Below are 16181 nucleotides of genomic sequence, written 5' to 3'. Positions count from 1 at the left end.
GGGAGATGACCCACCTGGCGACACAGACCTCTCCTGTCTTGCCCACTGTTCCCTTCAGCTATATATTTTAGTAGATCTACCTGTTCTGCTCCCCATTCTGTCTTTGGTGAATCCTCTCATTGCCCCTGCATCTCTGGTTTGTACCCCAGTTCTGTATGCAAAGTAAATCTTTAAAAAAAGTTTAAAAATGAAACAAAGAAAGGCTGATATTGTAATTTTAAAGACTTCATAATGCTGAAAGGTAGTGGAATTAAAGAAAAAGTTATAGTCCTGTAATTTGTGTCTGTGAATTAGTCTATAAACAAAAACAAAACCAGGACCTGTTCTTTTTGAACTAAGAGTACATATATATGTACATATATATATACATACATACATACATACATATATATATATATATATATATATATATATATATAAACCTATTGGGAAGTTAATACTACTAGAATCAACTTGTACTCCCATGAGGTTCCATAATGAAATCAGTGAATGTGTATGTTATAAATCGGTTACAACTTTATATCTCTAGTTAATATTGGCCCAGGTAGGGTAGATAGTAGGAACTCAATTTATGCCTTTAAGCCAAAGACCATCTGTTCTTTCCAGGAAGGGATACCAGCAGATTGCTCATAAAGGCAATCTAGGAAGAAAAGAGCCCTCTAACAGCTCTCCCCAGGAGCTGATAGGGCCCTGGCTATATGCTTTCACGGGAAAATTGATCTGGCGTACCCATTCAAATTTCTCCCAGCAAATCACAGTGGCCTACAGCCAACTCCTTTTACACTCATTGGCCAAGTGGAAGCTTCAGCTACTCCAAGCCTCCCGCCTCTCACTCCAGAACCAATAGGAAAGATTAGCGCTTCGTAACTTGGTGTCATCAAGTGCTGTACTTGCAATTGGCTATTGAAGCTATCGATCGGGAAGTAGGCGGGGCCATACCAGCTGGCCTATATAAGAAGAGGACAAAGGCGGCGCGCCGCCTGTGTCATCCGCCATCTTGTGCGAAGCAAGGTGGCCTCCACGTTCCCTGAGCGTCTTCTCCGCTTCTGCCTCGACCGCCCCTTGGTCCCAGACATGTCTCGGGATCGGTTCCGGAGCCGCGGCGGCGGCGGCGGCGGCTTCCACCGACGCGGAGGCGGAGGGGGCCGCGGCGGCCTTCACGACTTCCGCTCCCCGCCGCCCGGTATGGGCCTCAATCAGAACCGCGGACCCATGGGGCCTGGCCCGGGCCAGGGTGGTCCCAAGCCCCCTATCCCGCCACCGCCTCCGCATCAGCAGCAGCAGCAGCCACCGCCGCAGCAGCCACCACCACAGCAGCCGCCACCGCTTCAGCCGCCGCCGCATCAACAGCCGCATCCGCAGCCGCCGCCGCCACAGGATTCGTCCAAGCCCGTCGTTCCTCAGGGACCCGGCCCGGCTCCCGGGGTAGGCAACGCTCCACCGGCCTCCGGTTCGGCGCCACCCGCCACTCCTCCGACATCTGGGGCGCCCACGGGCCCAGGCCCCACCCCGACTCCGCCGCCCGCGGTTACCTCGGCGCCCCCCGGGGTGCCGCCGCCAGCGCCGCCGAGTAGCGGCGTCCCCACCACACCTCCCCAGACTGGGGGTCCACCACCTCCACCCGCCGGCGGCCCAGGACCCGGGCCTAAGCAGGGCCCAGGACCCGGCGGCCCCAAAGGCGGCAAGATGCCAGGCGGGCCGAAGCCCGGCGGTGGCCCGGGCCTAGGCACTCCTGGCGGCCACCCCAAGCCGCCGCATCGGGGCGGCGGGGAGCCCCGCGGAGGCCGCCAGCACCACCCGCCCTACCACCAGCAGCACCACCAGGGTCCCCCGCCCGGCGGTCCCGGTGGTCGTAGCGAGGAGAAGATCTCCGACTCGGAGGTGAGCGTCCTTGGAGCTACGCGTCGGTTCCTCTAAGATGGCGGCGGCCCCCTCCCCCGTCCCCTCCTCCGCTCATGCCTCCATTTTGTTGAGACCGGAAAGCGCGCCTGCGCGCGGAGGGCGGGGCGGGCTGCCCCCGAGAGAGGGGCTGGCGGCGTGGATCCGCTAGCCGTGGCGGGGCTGGCCTGCCGCGGGCGGGTGACCACGGGGAGGCCGGGGTCGGGGAGAAGCTATGATGCACCTTCTGTTAGACCTAACTGGCCCTGGGAACCGAGTTGGAGTAGGGCATGAAATAGAGGGTTGGGAGTGCAAAACCGGTCGGTGATAGCTGGGCTCTTGTGATTTAGTACTTGAGTATCGGTTTCAGTTGCGCCGTGCGATTTAGATTAGCCGGGGACACAGCATTTCCAGCTGACAGGTTCCTGCTTTTAGGTAATCGGAAGAGGTCTCTCGGGCGTTTCTGGTGGTGGATGGTGGGGATAGTTTGATGTTAGTGTAGTCATGTGTTGGAAATCTCGCCTATGTTGTAGAACCCTTGATTTTTGACTTTTCAACCGAAAAGATGAGCGACCCTGTAAAGTAAAATACAGTTGAGAAAAGCGAGAGGTCCTTGATGTCTCAAAATTCCCTTTCTTTCTCATTAGGGGTTTAAAGCCAACTTGTCTCTTTTGAGGAGGCCTGGAGAGAAAACGTATACTCAGCGTTGCCGGTTGTTTGTTGGGAATCTCCCAGCTGATATCACAGAGGATGAATTCAAAAGACTGTTTGCTAAATACGGAGAGCCAGGAGAAGTTTTTATCAACAAAGGCAAAGGATTTGGATTTATCAAGCTGGTAAGTTTGAATCTGTGTAGAATTAAAAGCGTTTTTTTCCTACCATGAACTTGTGGGCTTTTAAACTAACATGTTAATATTTAAAGTTTTTCCAGGACAGATAGGACTGCATAATTTTGATATCTATAAGAAGGGATGGGAGTGGGTGGGTTCACACATTTAACTGCCTGCCCTGAATGAAGTAGGGGAAGTTTTCTTGATAACTTGATCTGAGCTGGAGGAAGACTGAGTGGGTGGGCTTAAGACAAATTCATAATGGGTATCAGCCAATGTTGATAAGAGTATGTCTGATGCTTACAGGAATCCAGAGCTTTGGCTGAAATTGCCAAAGCTGAACTTGATGATACACCTATGAGAGGTAGACAGCTTCGAGTGCGGTTTGCCACACATGCTGCTGCCCTCTCTGTACGAAATCTGTCACCTTATGTTTCCAATGAACTGTTGGAAGAAGCCTTTAGCCAGTTTGGTCCTATTGAAAGGGCTGTTGTAATTGTGGATGATCGTGGAAGATCTACAGGGAAAGGCATTGTTGAATTTGCTTCTAAACCAGCAGCAAGAAAAGCATTTGAAAGATGCAGTGAAGGTGTTTTCTTACTGACAACGTAAGTTTGTGAGCTTTTTCTAATTATTGGATAAATTAGTTTAATCTAGGACAGAATTAAGATGGAACCCTTTTTGTTGATAGAACTCCCCGTCCAGTCATTGTGGAACCACTTGAACAGTTAGATGATGAAGATGGTCTTCCTGAAAAACTTGCCCAGAAGAATCCAATGTATCAAAAGTAAGAATTTTCTTAATGAAATAATTTTTTAAGGTTTACTTACCTATACAAGAATTGGAATGTAGGTCAGAGGTGCCAGGGCAGGAGTGGGGTGATTGTGTGAGAACATTCACCACAGACAGTGGGGAGCAGAACAGGTAGATCTACTGAAATACACTGTTGAGGGCTGAGCAGCAGGCAAGGAAGGAGAGGTCCAGTTTGCCATGTGAGCCAGCTCCCTGGCCAGGGATGGAACCGGTGTTGCAGTGGCTAGTAGTGCATAGTGCTGAGACTCAACCCCTTGCACCACCAGAGATGCCCTTAAAGTAAGATTGACTATACTTTTAATTTAACTGTAAAGGTGAGCTTTATATTTCTAATAGTTCTCCAATCTTTAATATATACAAAGCCCTTTGAGGTTTTTAAGTTTTATTTTTATTTACTTATCCATTCAAGAAGTGGGGTACAGCAAGAGGTGTGGGGGTGAGAGGATTCCCCAGAGACAGTGGAAAGCAGAACAGGGATCAACTGAAATACACTGCTGGGGGATGGGGGTGGTCGATAGCACCACAGGTAAGACAGGAGAGGTCTGCTAAGCCATGTGACTAAGCTTCCTGGCTGCCAATAGCTTGGTAGTGCTGAGACTTAACTCCTTATACCACCAGGGAAGCCTCTGAGGGTTTAAAGATCGACTCAAATGCTTAGTGTTTGTTTCTGAAACGTATAGGTAACTTCATTTTTTAAAGATGAGGGAAACATACAGGAATCTGGCTGTAAGAAACAATTTATATTGTGATAAGAGGGTAGGCTTTATGCGTATGTGTCTGTTACTGTATTGTTTTGGAAAAGGTACTACTTTTGCTGTCAAGATGTTTTATGACTCAAGGTGTGGTCTTTGCCTTTTTGGTATTTTTTATAAATGATAAGGGAATGTGTTTAGTAGAATTGGTAATATTTCTTAGGTACATCTACAAATTGTTCATGTATATGTATTTCCAGGGAGAGGGAAACCCCTCCTCGTTTTGCCCAGCATGGCACATTTGAGTACGAATATTCACAGAGGTGGAAGTCCTTAGATGAAATGGAAAAACAGCAAAGGGAACAAGTTGAAAAAAACATGAAAGATGCAAAAGACAAATTGGAAAGTGAAATGGAAGATGCCTATCATGAGCATCAGGCAAATCTTCTGCGTCAAGGTAAAAAAATCCTGTGAATTTGATTGATTTTGCTAATATGTTCAATTGCTTTTGAACTTAATAAAACTATACTCATATGAATCCAAAATATCACAATATTAGATCTGATGAGACGCCAGGAAGAATTAAGGCGCATGGAAGAGCTTCACAATCAAGAAATGCAGAAACGTAAAGAAATGCAGTTAAGGTAAAATTTTGTTAATCTGAACTTTTTTTCTGTACTAAATTTCTGGAAAAGGTATACTTTTAATTTACCAGCTGAGTCAGGAGAGGTTAGATATTTAAGTATTCATTTAGGTGGAATTAAGAGTTAAGATTTTCTTAGGTTTAGTCCACTGAACTCTTCAAGCTTTTCTGTTGGTTTGCTGTATCCTTGCTTTTCTAGATTTCTTAAAAAACGACCAGGTTTTTAGCAAATTAAATATAATAAATATAATAAGATGTAGGTAATACTTTGCTTTATGTGTCTGATAAAATTTATAGACAAGAGGAGGAACGACGTAGAAGGGAAGAAGAAATGATGATCCGTCAACGTGAGATGGAAGAACAAATGAGACGGCAGAGAGAGGAAAGTTATAGCCGGATGGGCTACATGGATCCTGTAAGTAAATTTTTATTGCAGTCCAATTAGGAGTTGTCTACAAAACTTGTAGGTACCCAAAATAGAATTTCATACATTAAGATGTTACATTGCCAGGTATTGCCATTATTTTTTCTTAAAAGTAGTGTGCTATGGCTGATATACCATAGGTTTTATGTTGGGTGTGCCAAAAGTGTTTATTGGGAAGTTTACTAGAGCTCCAATAATTGGGTTTGCAACTGTGTTGGGTTTTTCACTTTTAAAGTTGCTCTTTTTTAGTTCTGGAATTTTTTGTGCTCAAAAATGCTTGGGAGTGAGTGTAGTACACATGTATGAAAGAGATGATTTTTCTTCCAGAGAGAAAGAGACATGAGAATGGGTGGTGGAGGAGCAATGAACATGGGAGGTAAGCATGAAAATTTAATTAGCGATACTTTGAGAGCAGTATTCTGGTTGAGTTGTAATCAGCATTTTTGTTTCCTAGATCCTTATGGTTCAGGAGGCCAGAAATTTCCACCGCTAGGTGGTGGTGGTGGCATAGGTTATGAAGCTAATCCTGGAGTTCCACCAGCAACCATGAGTGGTTCCATGATGGGAAGCGACATGGTAATGTATCCTGGGGACGTAGTACAAAGGAAATTCTCATTTTCACCCACTTATGTGTGTGTGTTTTTTCTTTTTTCTTTTTTTTTTTTTTTAAGTAGGTGACTGGACCTCTTTTAGTTTTCCTATCATATAAATTGTAATGTTGAGGAATACTTTGGCAACATAGAAGAACTCAGTGTGTGGTAACCTAACAGATAGGGTTTCCAACAAAAAGTCACTGCTGTTAGTATGTGGAGTTATCTTTGGTAATAAGTAGAAATAGGTGCTGCTTTCCATTATATTGCTGTGTACTCTTGCACACTAGTGCATAACAAATCCAAATTCCCAAAATAGATAATGTACCTGATTATTCTACATCCCAGTGAGAGTAATCAAATGGCAAACTGTCCTTCATTAAGCTGGTATTTGCCATAAGTATGAGTCAGGCTTGTAGTTTGTAGCTTTAGGCATATTTTAGTGATGAGTAAGTCTTTGATCTTTGACGTGTATTTGGTGTGGCTTCTACCCATGAAAAGGGAATTGTTGAGTGTTTTGACTCGTCGTTTCCCACCTGTTGGGCCTGTCTATAGGTGCACCTTCACAATAAACTGACATCTCTATTTTGCTACAGGGTAGCAAAGATCAATGACAACTTTAAGCATACCAGTTGTGTGCATTTTTATATAAATCTTCTTGATGGTATCATGTTTTGGCTGTACAGAAAGCCTGTCAGGATGCTTTTAGAACAATCCAAATGTTAATGGTCTTGAGTTGGCTGTTTTTGGGCTTTACAAGTCCTTAGGAGAACTAAATACTGGTTTTAGAGGTGGGTTTTGAGAAGAGTACATTTTCATAACTGAATTGATTCTGATTAGTTCTCCTATAGGCTTTTGGCAAAGGAGGGAAGAAGCTGCAGCATTAATATGTAGTTCACTGGATTTATTTTACAATAGGGACATAAAGAATTTAGCATGGGGTCTCATCTATTTAAATATCTCCTTAAGTCTTTTTAAGAATAAATATCTGTAAATGGTTGGGTTAAATAGGTATTGCCTTCGAGTTGAACTTCAAATTTTTAGTTTATGTGCTTCCTAAAAGGCATCCTTGTAGGTACATAGCAAATCTGTAAGTTCCAACTCCACATAATGTTCCCACAGTAACAGTTCTGTATGTCATGAGTAGGTAGCTCCTTGGTTCTAAGATTTAATAACAATCATGAAACACTCAAATTTTCTTTTGGAGTTTTGTGAGATTTACAGTACATCAAAAATTCTTAGGATTTTGAAAATCAGTTCAAAGGATTGAGATTTAATCTTCTCAAGTAGTCTTTACACTGTATTTTAGAAAATGTTTAAATTATGCTATAGAAACGTTTAAACCCTGATTACATTTAGGTTTGTATTTTGTTTTCTTTTTCTTTTTTGTCTTATGAAGTAATACGCTTAGTAACTGGTGATTTAAATGGAGTTTGAAACATAGTTCAAGCTGCTATGCTTTCATATCTGTAGGGGCCTTCTGTTGAGTTCTAAGACTAGAACTACCAGTAAATGGAATTGTGAAGTCACTGCTTTATTGCAGTCTCTCAGGCTTGGTGTTATGTTGTCTGGGGAATAGCCCAAGCTTGGACTCATAGCTAAGGGTCAGTTGACTTTTCAGACTCCTGTGGGGGGGAAAGTTGGGCTGATAATGAGGGTGGGCTGTATGTTCAATTTATTACAGTACAGAACAATGCTGTGAACATAATTGGCTCTGGTTATGTAGTGATGGCTCTGAAGGTGATACGTACCTGTGGAAAATATGGCAACACTGTTTTTTGTTTTTTTCTTTTTTTAAATCAAGTTACTGTGCCGGTTAAGTGACTAAATCATTTAGTCTTTTATGCTTTTTCTTTTTGTAGTCTGGTAGCATTTTATTAAAACTTTGAATCTTTTAAGATTTCTGCAACTTAGCAGATGTGTCTTAAGATCTTGAAAAGCACAAGGTTTCTAATGCAGCACATGCCACTAACTGGTGAGTAGGTCTTTGTCACTTCATTGAGTGAATTGGATCTGTCTGGTTGGGCTTCTTAGGCTTACTTGGAAATTAAATTTCCTGTTCAGACTTTGAAAGTGAGAAGTTTGTAAGCTTTCCAGTGGGTTAATCTGATGTGAAATTCTTAAAACTCATTTTGGAATGGGTTTTCACATCTGAACTAATTCTTAAATTTTTTAGCACTACAGGGAAGATCTGTTCTTTGAAACAGGTGTATGAGAATGGCTCAAGTGGGAACATACCACAAGGCATGTATTATCGTAAACTAATTTTCAAATTACCCTTTTTTCCTTTCTATGTTCCCGGTACCTGTGGATCGACTCAATGGTGATTGTATCGACGAACGTTGACTACGGAACCTTCTAAAATATTTACTTAACACACATGGACATCAACTACATATAATGAACTGTTACTTACTGTTCCAATAGCGTACTGAGCGCTTTGGGCAGGGAGGTGCGGGACCTGTGGGTGGACAGGGTCCTAGAGGAATGGGGCCTGGAACTCCAGCAGGATATGGTAGAGGGAGAGAAGAGTATGAAGGCCCAAACAAAAAACCCCGATTTTAGATGTGATATCTAGGCTTTCATTCCAGTTTGTTTTTGTCTTTTCTTGTTTAGATACCAATCTTTTAAATTCTTGCATTTTAGTAAGAAAGCTACCTTTTTATGGATGTTAGCAGTTTATCGACCTAATATTTGTAAATGGTCTGTTTGGGCAGGTAAAATTATGTAATGCAGTGTTTGAAATGGGATTTTTTTTTTCCTTTTTTTTATTTCCTTTTTTTTTTTTTAAACTGTATAATGTCCCTCAAGTTATGGCAGTGTACCTTGTGCCACTGAATTTCCAAAGTGTACCAATTTTTTTTTTACTGTGCTTCAAATAAATAGAAAAAATAGTTAATTGATCTTCAACTTTGCCATTCATGCTTCTATGCACATTAGGCTATAGGTATTCCACTTTGAAAGCATGAGAGTGTCTAGGCCTTCAATGGCGTATGCCATTTCTGGGAAATGTATTTGTAGGCTTTATATTGATTGCTTTCTACCAATAAGCACCCCTTTGTTTTTAAAACGAAGAAATGCATATTGAAGTAGTTCGATGATTTGTTTGGTATTAGAGGACGTAAGCTGGTGTTAAAGTAATTTTAAAGTTATGTAAGCAAAGCTGAACTGTAAATCTCCAGGAATGTGTATTAAGATTATGGAACGGGTGTAAGACTATTGGTAGAGGGAGAAAGTGGGTACGACTAAATGGATCTTTTTATTGGCCTTTTGAGCTATCCTTTCCTTAAAAGTTTTGAAGAAAAAGTGGGAAGATCATTTTGTTGCATTCCTCCGTTCTTGTTTTTTTTTGTTTTTTTTTTTTAAAGAACAAGTCCCAAGCCCTACAGATGGCTTGTATTGAACTTTGACATTTGAATTAAAGATTGTTAAACATGAAGTCTTTTCATGTATTACTTACAGTGATATATAAAGATGGAGTTTAGTCCAGACAATTCAACTTGAAAATAAGGAGTTTAGTAACCATGAAGTAGGTAAATACATTTGCACTTTGTAACTTACACGTCTCCTTTGTGCTACTTCTGTTGGGCGACATTTGTAGGACTATAAAAATCTATTTTCTTTTAAAAGAGCTAGTGGTGATTGTTAATAATAAATAGGGTTGCAGATGACCATTCTACTGTAAATTTGTTAACTTGTTTTTCTAGTTTCCTTTTTATGTAGCACTAAATTTGGAGATAGGTGCTTATGCCACACTGTACAAATACCTCTTCCCACCATAAAGCTGGAGTGTTTCGATGGTGTTGTCAATTTATTGTCAACTTCATTGAATCTCCTTCCATTAGAATGAGATTTTGACTTAATGTTAAGTAGATCGGTTTTGTTGTCTGTGGGAACCTGTTTTCCCAGTGTAAATTTGTTAGCAGAGGAACAACTTACTAAAAGTAGTAAAGTGAATGGTTTGGCTTTGTTCTTAGTTACGTTTCCATTCAAATTTGTACATTATGGAACTCTTGCTATGGAATGTGTCTTCCTCTTTTTCACCTCTGTTCTTGGTGCTAATTGGCAAAAGAAAAATTCTTAATCAAATCTTCGTTAAAATGCTGAAGCTAGTTTTGTGCCTGATTACAAAGGGATACCTATTGTCGAAAACATCGAGTACTTTCTGCATAGGAAACAAGATAATACTAAGTAAAACTAGTGGAATATAAGGCATATCACCAAAATCTGGTTGTTTGACAGGTATATGGTGTGCTAATTAAGGTAGAGAATCTCATTAGAAAATGTTCATTATTTCTGTTCACCAAGAGACTTGGAAATATGGGTAGTTTTATAATTGTATTAATTGAGGAAGTTTTGTCCCAAATCATTAATTGGTGATACATAAGAGATTTTCTGTATGGAAACAAGGGTCTTGTTAAGAAAGGAGTCTTACTGCAATTTGATTGAATTGTATGGTAGGGACTCCACTAACTGTAAGAAAAGAAGGGGTGTTCATGGGACACCCACAGAGGGTGAACTTGAATGTGTGGGCGGGGGCTGGTGGGGAAATGGGAAAATCTGCCTATAAAATTAATGTTTCAGTTTATTTTTCAGATTACATGCCTTTCTTTATAAGGGATGCTGGCACAGACCCCTAAAATAAGTTTTTGGTAGTACTGTACCTTGGAAGAGTGGTGAAGGATGCTAATGGATAATCTCCTGAAAGTTGTGTCTTTGATAGCCATACTTACTGTGGGCTGTAGTATTGCTAAACGTTGTTTAGCAAGTAATGTTGCTTAGTTTCAACTAAGTTTTGACTTTCATCATCACTGAAACAGCAGGGTACCAAGGGTTGTAAGCTACTCAGACTTTCAATAAGTCTTGCAATGTATGATAGGTTTTAACCTAAGGTGAACTCAAATCATCTTAAAAACTAATTTCCTTATAGCCGACACGAAACTGGGTGGGAAAGGGAAAGGTAGTACTTTTGATTGAAGTATTTTATCCATTTTTTTTCCTCATTTAAAGAAACCACCTGCCCCCATTTCCTCTTCTCCTCCCTTACATAATTGTCTTAAGAGGAACACTGATTATTGTTTTAAAACTTAACTTCACTCCTCCTAATCTTTAAAAACTACATTCTCTCAGAGACCCCAGTGTATTTTAAGAGGTATCTTAAAAGCTTAACCCATTGGCAATTGGCTCACAGTATTAGTGAAACGATCCTCTTGGCTAGAACACTAAACTAGCTCTATAAACCCCACCACTCTAGATGTTTTATACCACTAATATAAACAGGTAATTTGGGAAATTGTAATGTTACGCCTGTGCAATTCTAATAAGTGGCATATTATGGCAGATAAAAATTCAGATACTTGGCTTTTCTTGGGCAAGCCACTAAGTAGTGGCGGAATATTTTCTGGTGTTCTTGGACTGCAATTATGCACTATTAAAAGTAGTGGCCTGCTACATAACTGCATTTAGCCAGCATTTCTGCAGTGCGTAACTGTGAGGAACGTAGTACCGCAAATGGCAATGGACATTAGGACCCGGATGTAGTATTCCTGCTTGCTCCGAGATTCTCATTGCCGACTGCATACAGGTAGGTAACAAGCAATATAATCTAACTTGGTGACTTGCTATGTACTTTTATTCCGTGGGCATTCTGACATCACACTTCTGACAATGAAATTACAGTGCAGCGCCTAACACTTGTATGGTAAAGCTAGCATTTATCAAAACTGCGTGGATTTGGGTTTAGAGCTGTAATTTGTGAGGCAGAATACAATGCTGTTGCAGTTCTCAGATAAAAAGTGCAAACTTGGTTCTTCCGTGTATCTATCTGACTTAGTTGTGTGGTTTTCTTTAGTTGCATTGTAACTGAAGATAACATGGAACACATTGATGGTGTGGGGGTGGGAACCAAACCATACTTGGGTAGGCTTCTAGCATCTTTGACGTTGGACTGTATAGCATGTGATAATTAGTTTCTGTTGTAGCAAACTGACCTGCCCATAGGTCAGCAGTTACCAGTAATTTCAGAATGCAATATTGGTTTCTGCAAGGCGAGTGAATTAAGACAAAAAAGGTACAGTTTTTTGTAATGTGAGTTTAAAAAAATCGACTCCTTGGGAACAACTTTGTTATTAACTTGGGCCTAGATGGGAATCTAATGTGAATAGCTTGAGTTACATGATGTTAAAATATGTCTATATTCTCTAAACCTGGGGGAAAGTGGTGTAGCACGTTGACTTGCCTACAGTTGTATACATGTTGGGAATCATTGCCCAATCATAAGACTTCGTCGTTTTCTGTAGGATGTTTTCTGCAAATGTTCAGAGTAGCGTTTTGATTTTTGGTTCCCTTAGCCATGGGGATGTGATGTTATGATCCAAAATGCTTAATTATCAAAAAATAATCTTCAAAAGCACCTTCTTATGTTGCTTTTAGGACTTTAAGCTTTGTATCACCTGTTGTTCCAGACCTCAATTCCAACTTAACTTTGGTCTCTGAACTGGTTTGTAGTTTAGCATGCATGAGAAACAGTTTTCATATATAATGTCTTCTGCTCTATAACTGGGAAGTTTGGTAATTTTGCATAAATGCCGGTGAAAACTCTTCATGAATGAGAATTTTCTTCCACTGCATCTGAAAAATGGCTTGCTCTTCAGCAAGCAATTCACAAGGGTGGGGGCAGATTTATGCTTTAATGTGTAGTCCAAGCAAATGATTCTTTACTCTTCTGATAGATGAAAGAGCAAGTGGCAACTAGTTTAGCTATATACTAATAACAATGCTGATCGAATACAATATCTCAGTATTAGTAACACACAACACTAAATTGGCATACAACTCTAAAGGGATTTTCTTGTGGCAAAAATTCATTAATGGCTGACTGTTGCTATCATGGTTTAGGCATTGAGCGTTTTAGAAGTAAAAGCTCAGGGTTATGTCTTCACAGTTATTAACAATTTGGAGAGAATGTACTTTGTAATGTATGGACTTCAGGAATATCATTGGGGTGGGGGTTTTTAATTTTTGCTTCATTCTGCTTATTTCAAGATAAATAGACTTTTTGCACTTTCAAATGAGAAACCTGTGACTTGGGTCAATTCGTACTAGTTTTAATTTGTAGCTACAATTTGTGAATATTAGTGCAGGGGTTTTTCTAAAAATCAGTCAAAAAACTGGGAATAAATGGGTTTCAGTAATAACACTACCGAGGTGCCTGCATTGTATTTCATAGTCTTTTTCTTGTTGCAAGCCAAAGTTATTCTTTTTAATAAGAACTGTCTGAAGTTCAGAGGTGTGATGCCAGAATGCATTTTCGTACTGTTAGGCCCTTGGAACAGATACCGGTGCTTTCTGAAAGATGAACGAAATGCAATGGGTGCTCTTCAAACAAGGTTGCAAACCTACAAGAATGCATAATCTCACTTTTCCCCAACAAAGAGATGCGTGTGACTAGTTTTGGACTTAACCTTAATGGGGGTTGCATGTCTTTTATTGTTAATCATTGTCAGCTGCAGTGACATGATCCACAGTCCTGCATTTACTGTCTTTCCCTTAATGATTTTGGACAGGTTTTAGAGAGCCGGGATGTTGTTCTGGGCCTTTATTTGGTTTTGGCTTTAGCTGATAATGTTTCAGTGCTCTTTAGCTAGTGCAGTTCTCAAATGGCTGCCTACTAGGGAAAGAATTCAGAGGATGTGACTGCTCCTAATCATCTGTCATTGCTGCTAGATAATGATTGGCAATTTTTAAGATTCGACTGTGGAAATCCCACAGTTGTTGGTAAACCATCAAACATTAAAATGTTGCATTTGAACACCAGTGCTGAGATTTTCATTGGAGGGTGAAAAGGGGGCTGGATGCAGAATAGGACAATCTGGAGATGTGGTTAAAGAATGCAAAACGATATAGTATCCCTTATGGATGGTACATGTGCAACAGGGAGAGCCCCATTCTTATATCCTTGGCAGTGATTGATAAGCAGGGAGGAAGAAAAACCTGGAACTTGAATTAAGGCTGATCTTTTCTGGTTTTTGTGTACTGTGGCCCAGCCAGGTATATATAGTGAAGGTGAATATCTTCTCCCTCTGAAAAACTTTTGGTTCCTTGCTGTTCTGATCAGGCATAGTTTCCCTGCCCTAACTAAAAGCTCAGTGAGGACTTAGAGGGAAAGGAGGCAAATAATGAGGATAACAACTGCAGTGCTGTGTACTGTGAAATGGGGAGGGCACGCTTGGAGACTCCTGCTGAAGGTGGTCAGTCCACCTGGAAATGGAAGGCATACTTGAATGGGGAACAGGGTATGTGCTTTTCATTAACAACAAAAAATATGTTAAAACTCATTGGGTAAGGTAAAAGTTGTCACATACCTTCACATAAGGGATAGTATATTTGGGATTGCAGTCAAACTTCATTCTGCTCAGACTGGTGAAAATTGTAGTTAGGCTTTTGTAATTTAAAGAAGAGTACTCTTAATTCAGGCGACTGTAAGAATAATACTAGATTTTTTCCCCTCCCCATGAAGCCTCTTCCTATTTTTTAATGCTGTAACTTGTCCCCAATCTTTGTCTCTGGAATTTTACTCTTTTTAAATTTTGAAGTTAACTAGCATTTTCAAACCTTTTTACCCTTGTCTTTTATATTAACTACTACTTATTATTCTTTAGGTAAGAATGATTGATGTTGGCTGATAATGGAGTACTCATTTCACTTGAAGTAAGTTCACTTTAAACATATTTCAAGTATCTATAAGATTTTTTTTAACTCAAATAGAACAGCTGTCTACTCATTGATAGGAGAGACAGTGCTTTAAGTACACATAAGAAAATGGGAGGGTAACCTTAGTGTGGCCTGTGTTTTTCCTAAGCAGTAGTAAAACTTGAAACAAATCACACCAATTGATTTTGGACCTAATCCTATATTTCAAAATAAAATGTCAGTAAAATTGTAACACTAAAAGTAAGTGAAAAAAGTAATAGGTCTGTTGAACAGTATTTTAATTTAATGAAATTGTATTTTTTTAATGATAGGTGGATATCTATTCTCAAGACCTCACACAGCATGAGTCATCCAAGAAGGACAAACAATTTGTTAGACAAGGAGGTGTCTAAGTAAGTTGCATGACTTACTCTAAACTGCCTTCAGAAAGGACCCTTGTGTTAGTACAAAAACTTGTTTTTGGAATATGTCATATGAGTAGTGGGAAGAAATGCTTTCAATCACCTTCTGAGGTTGTGAGCCAAAAAAGCTATTTTGCAAAAAGGTAACTTACGAACATTAGATGACCTTCAGCTAATAAATTGCTTATGTAGTGGTAGATGTCACTTCAAATCATCATAATAAAAGTTTGTAGCAAAAAGAAAAGTATGAGGGCTGTATGTTACATCTTAAGGGTGCCAGTTAAATGGAATCTATTGAATGTTAGCTGTCTACCTAAAAATATTCTGGTTGAGACCAAAAGTTACTGAAGAAAAATAGAAGCAAAATTTAAACAGTGGTTAAATAATAAGGGGTAATAAGGTATAATGTTAATCTCTGATGCCTTATTTGTATAGATTATTACATGATCAGTATCACATTTCTTTACTTTTTTGGTGCTAGGAAGCTTGCTTAGTGTTGATGACTGGTAACTGATTCTTAGGTCTGTGGGAGTAATCATGTCCTTCCCTTGGCAGGATGAGGTCACCTGTCCAGAAAACCAGTGCTGAGGAAGAAGGAAAAGAGGAAGAACATCCTAGTTGTCACTAATAAAGACATTTTTAAAAATAAGATACTTGTTTTGGTTTTTTGTTTGTTAAGTAATCCTAATTTCTTAGGATTTTTCTTGCTATCGGCTGGTTTCTGAGTGACATGAAAGATGTTTGATGTACTAGATATAGAACCAAATTATTTAATTTAGGACTCAATTCTTGACCTTTTTAGCAGAACTACTTTTGATTTAGTAGTACTTTTGATTTGCTAGTCAATTTGGTGTTTTGTTTTAAACGTTTATTTATGCATATAGAACTGGAGTACAAGCCAGAGGTGCTGGGGGCGGTAAGAGGCTTCAACGGAGACTGGGGAGCAGAATAGGCAGTACACTGCTCAAGGGAGCAGCAGGCAGTTCAGGAGAGGTCTGCTGTGTCATGTGAGTCACCTCCAGTGCGATCGAGCTCGCACTGAAGCGGCTGTGGCCAGCTTATAGTGCTGTGTCCTAACCTGTTGTGCCACCAGGGAGAGCTGCCTCAGTTTGATGTTCTTGACTGCCACTGATTTAGTTACCAATATTTTAAAATTGCAATTACTCTGGGTTTTCTTGGATGAAACCAGCACATTTTA

The 16181-nt window shown here is 40.3% G+C and overlaps 1 protein-coding gene across 3 annotated transcripts; it reads left to right on the top strand.

Moving 5' to 3' along the window:
• Positions 1-986: 986 nt before the first annotated feature.
• Positions 987-15632, top strand: SFPQ (splicing factor proline/glutamine-rich). 3 transcript variants are annotated; one of them, XM_012722371.1, is made up of 13 exons: positions 987-1881; positions 2526-2714; positions 3015-3316; positions 3400-3495; positions 4474-4670; positions 4773-4857; positions 5154-5271; positions 5608-5656; positions 5735-5856; positions 8298-11454; positions 14531-14579; positions 14894-14974; positions 15539-15632. In XM_012722371.1, exons 1-10 carry the CDS (start codon positions 1075-1077, stop codon positions 8433-8435), a joined length of 2103 nt encoding a protein of 700 aa, XP_012577825.1. In that variant the 5' UTR covers positions 987-1074; the 3' UTR covers positions 8436-11454; positions 14531-14579; positions 14894-14974; positions 15539-15632. The 3 variants fall into 3 exon arrangements, with proteins under 3 accessions (XP_012577825.1, XP_004678834.1, XP_012577827.1); XM_004678777.2 differs by having other exon boundaries at positions 8298-14579; XM_012722373.1 differs by lacking the exon at positions 8298-11454 and having other exon boundaries at positions 994-1881.
• The last annotated feature ends 549 nt before the right edge of the window (positions 15633-16181 follow it).

This window comes from Condylura cristata, unplaced genomic scaffold, assembly GCF_000260355.1.
Source record: "Condylura cristata isolate star-nosed mole 26May11 unplaced genomic scaffold, ConCri1.0 scaffold00008, whole genome shotgun sequence".
NCBI classification, from domain to species: domain Eukaryota; kingdom Metazoa; phylum Chordata; class Mammalia; order Eulipotyphla; family Talpidae; genus Condylura; species Condylura cristata.
The sequence above is the reverse complement of the archived record's forward strand: the minus strand, read 5'-3'. Positions and strand labels throughout refer to the sequence as shown.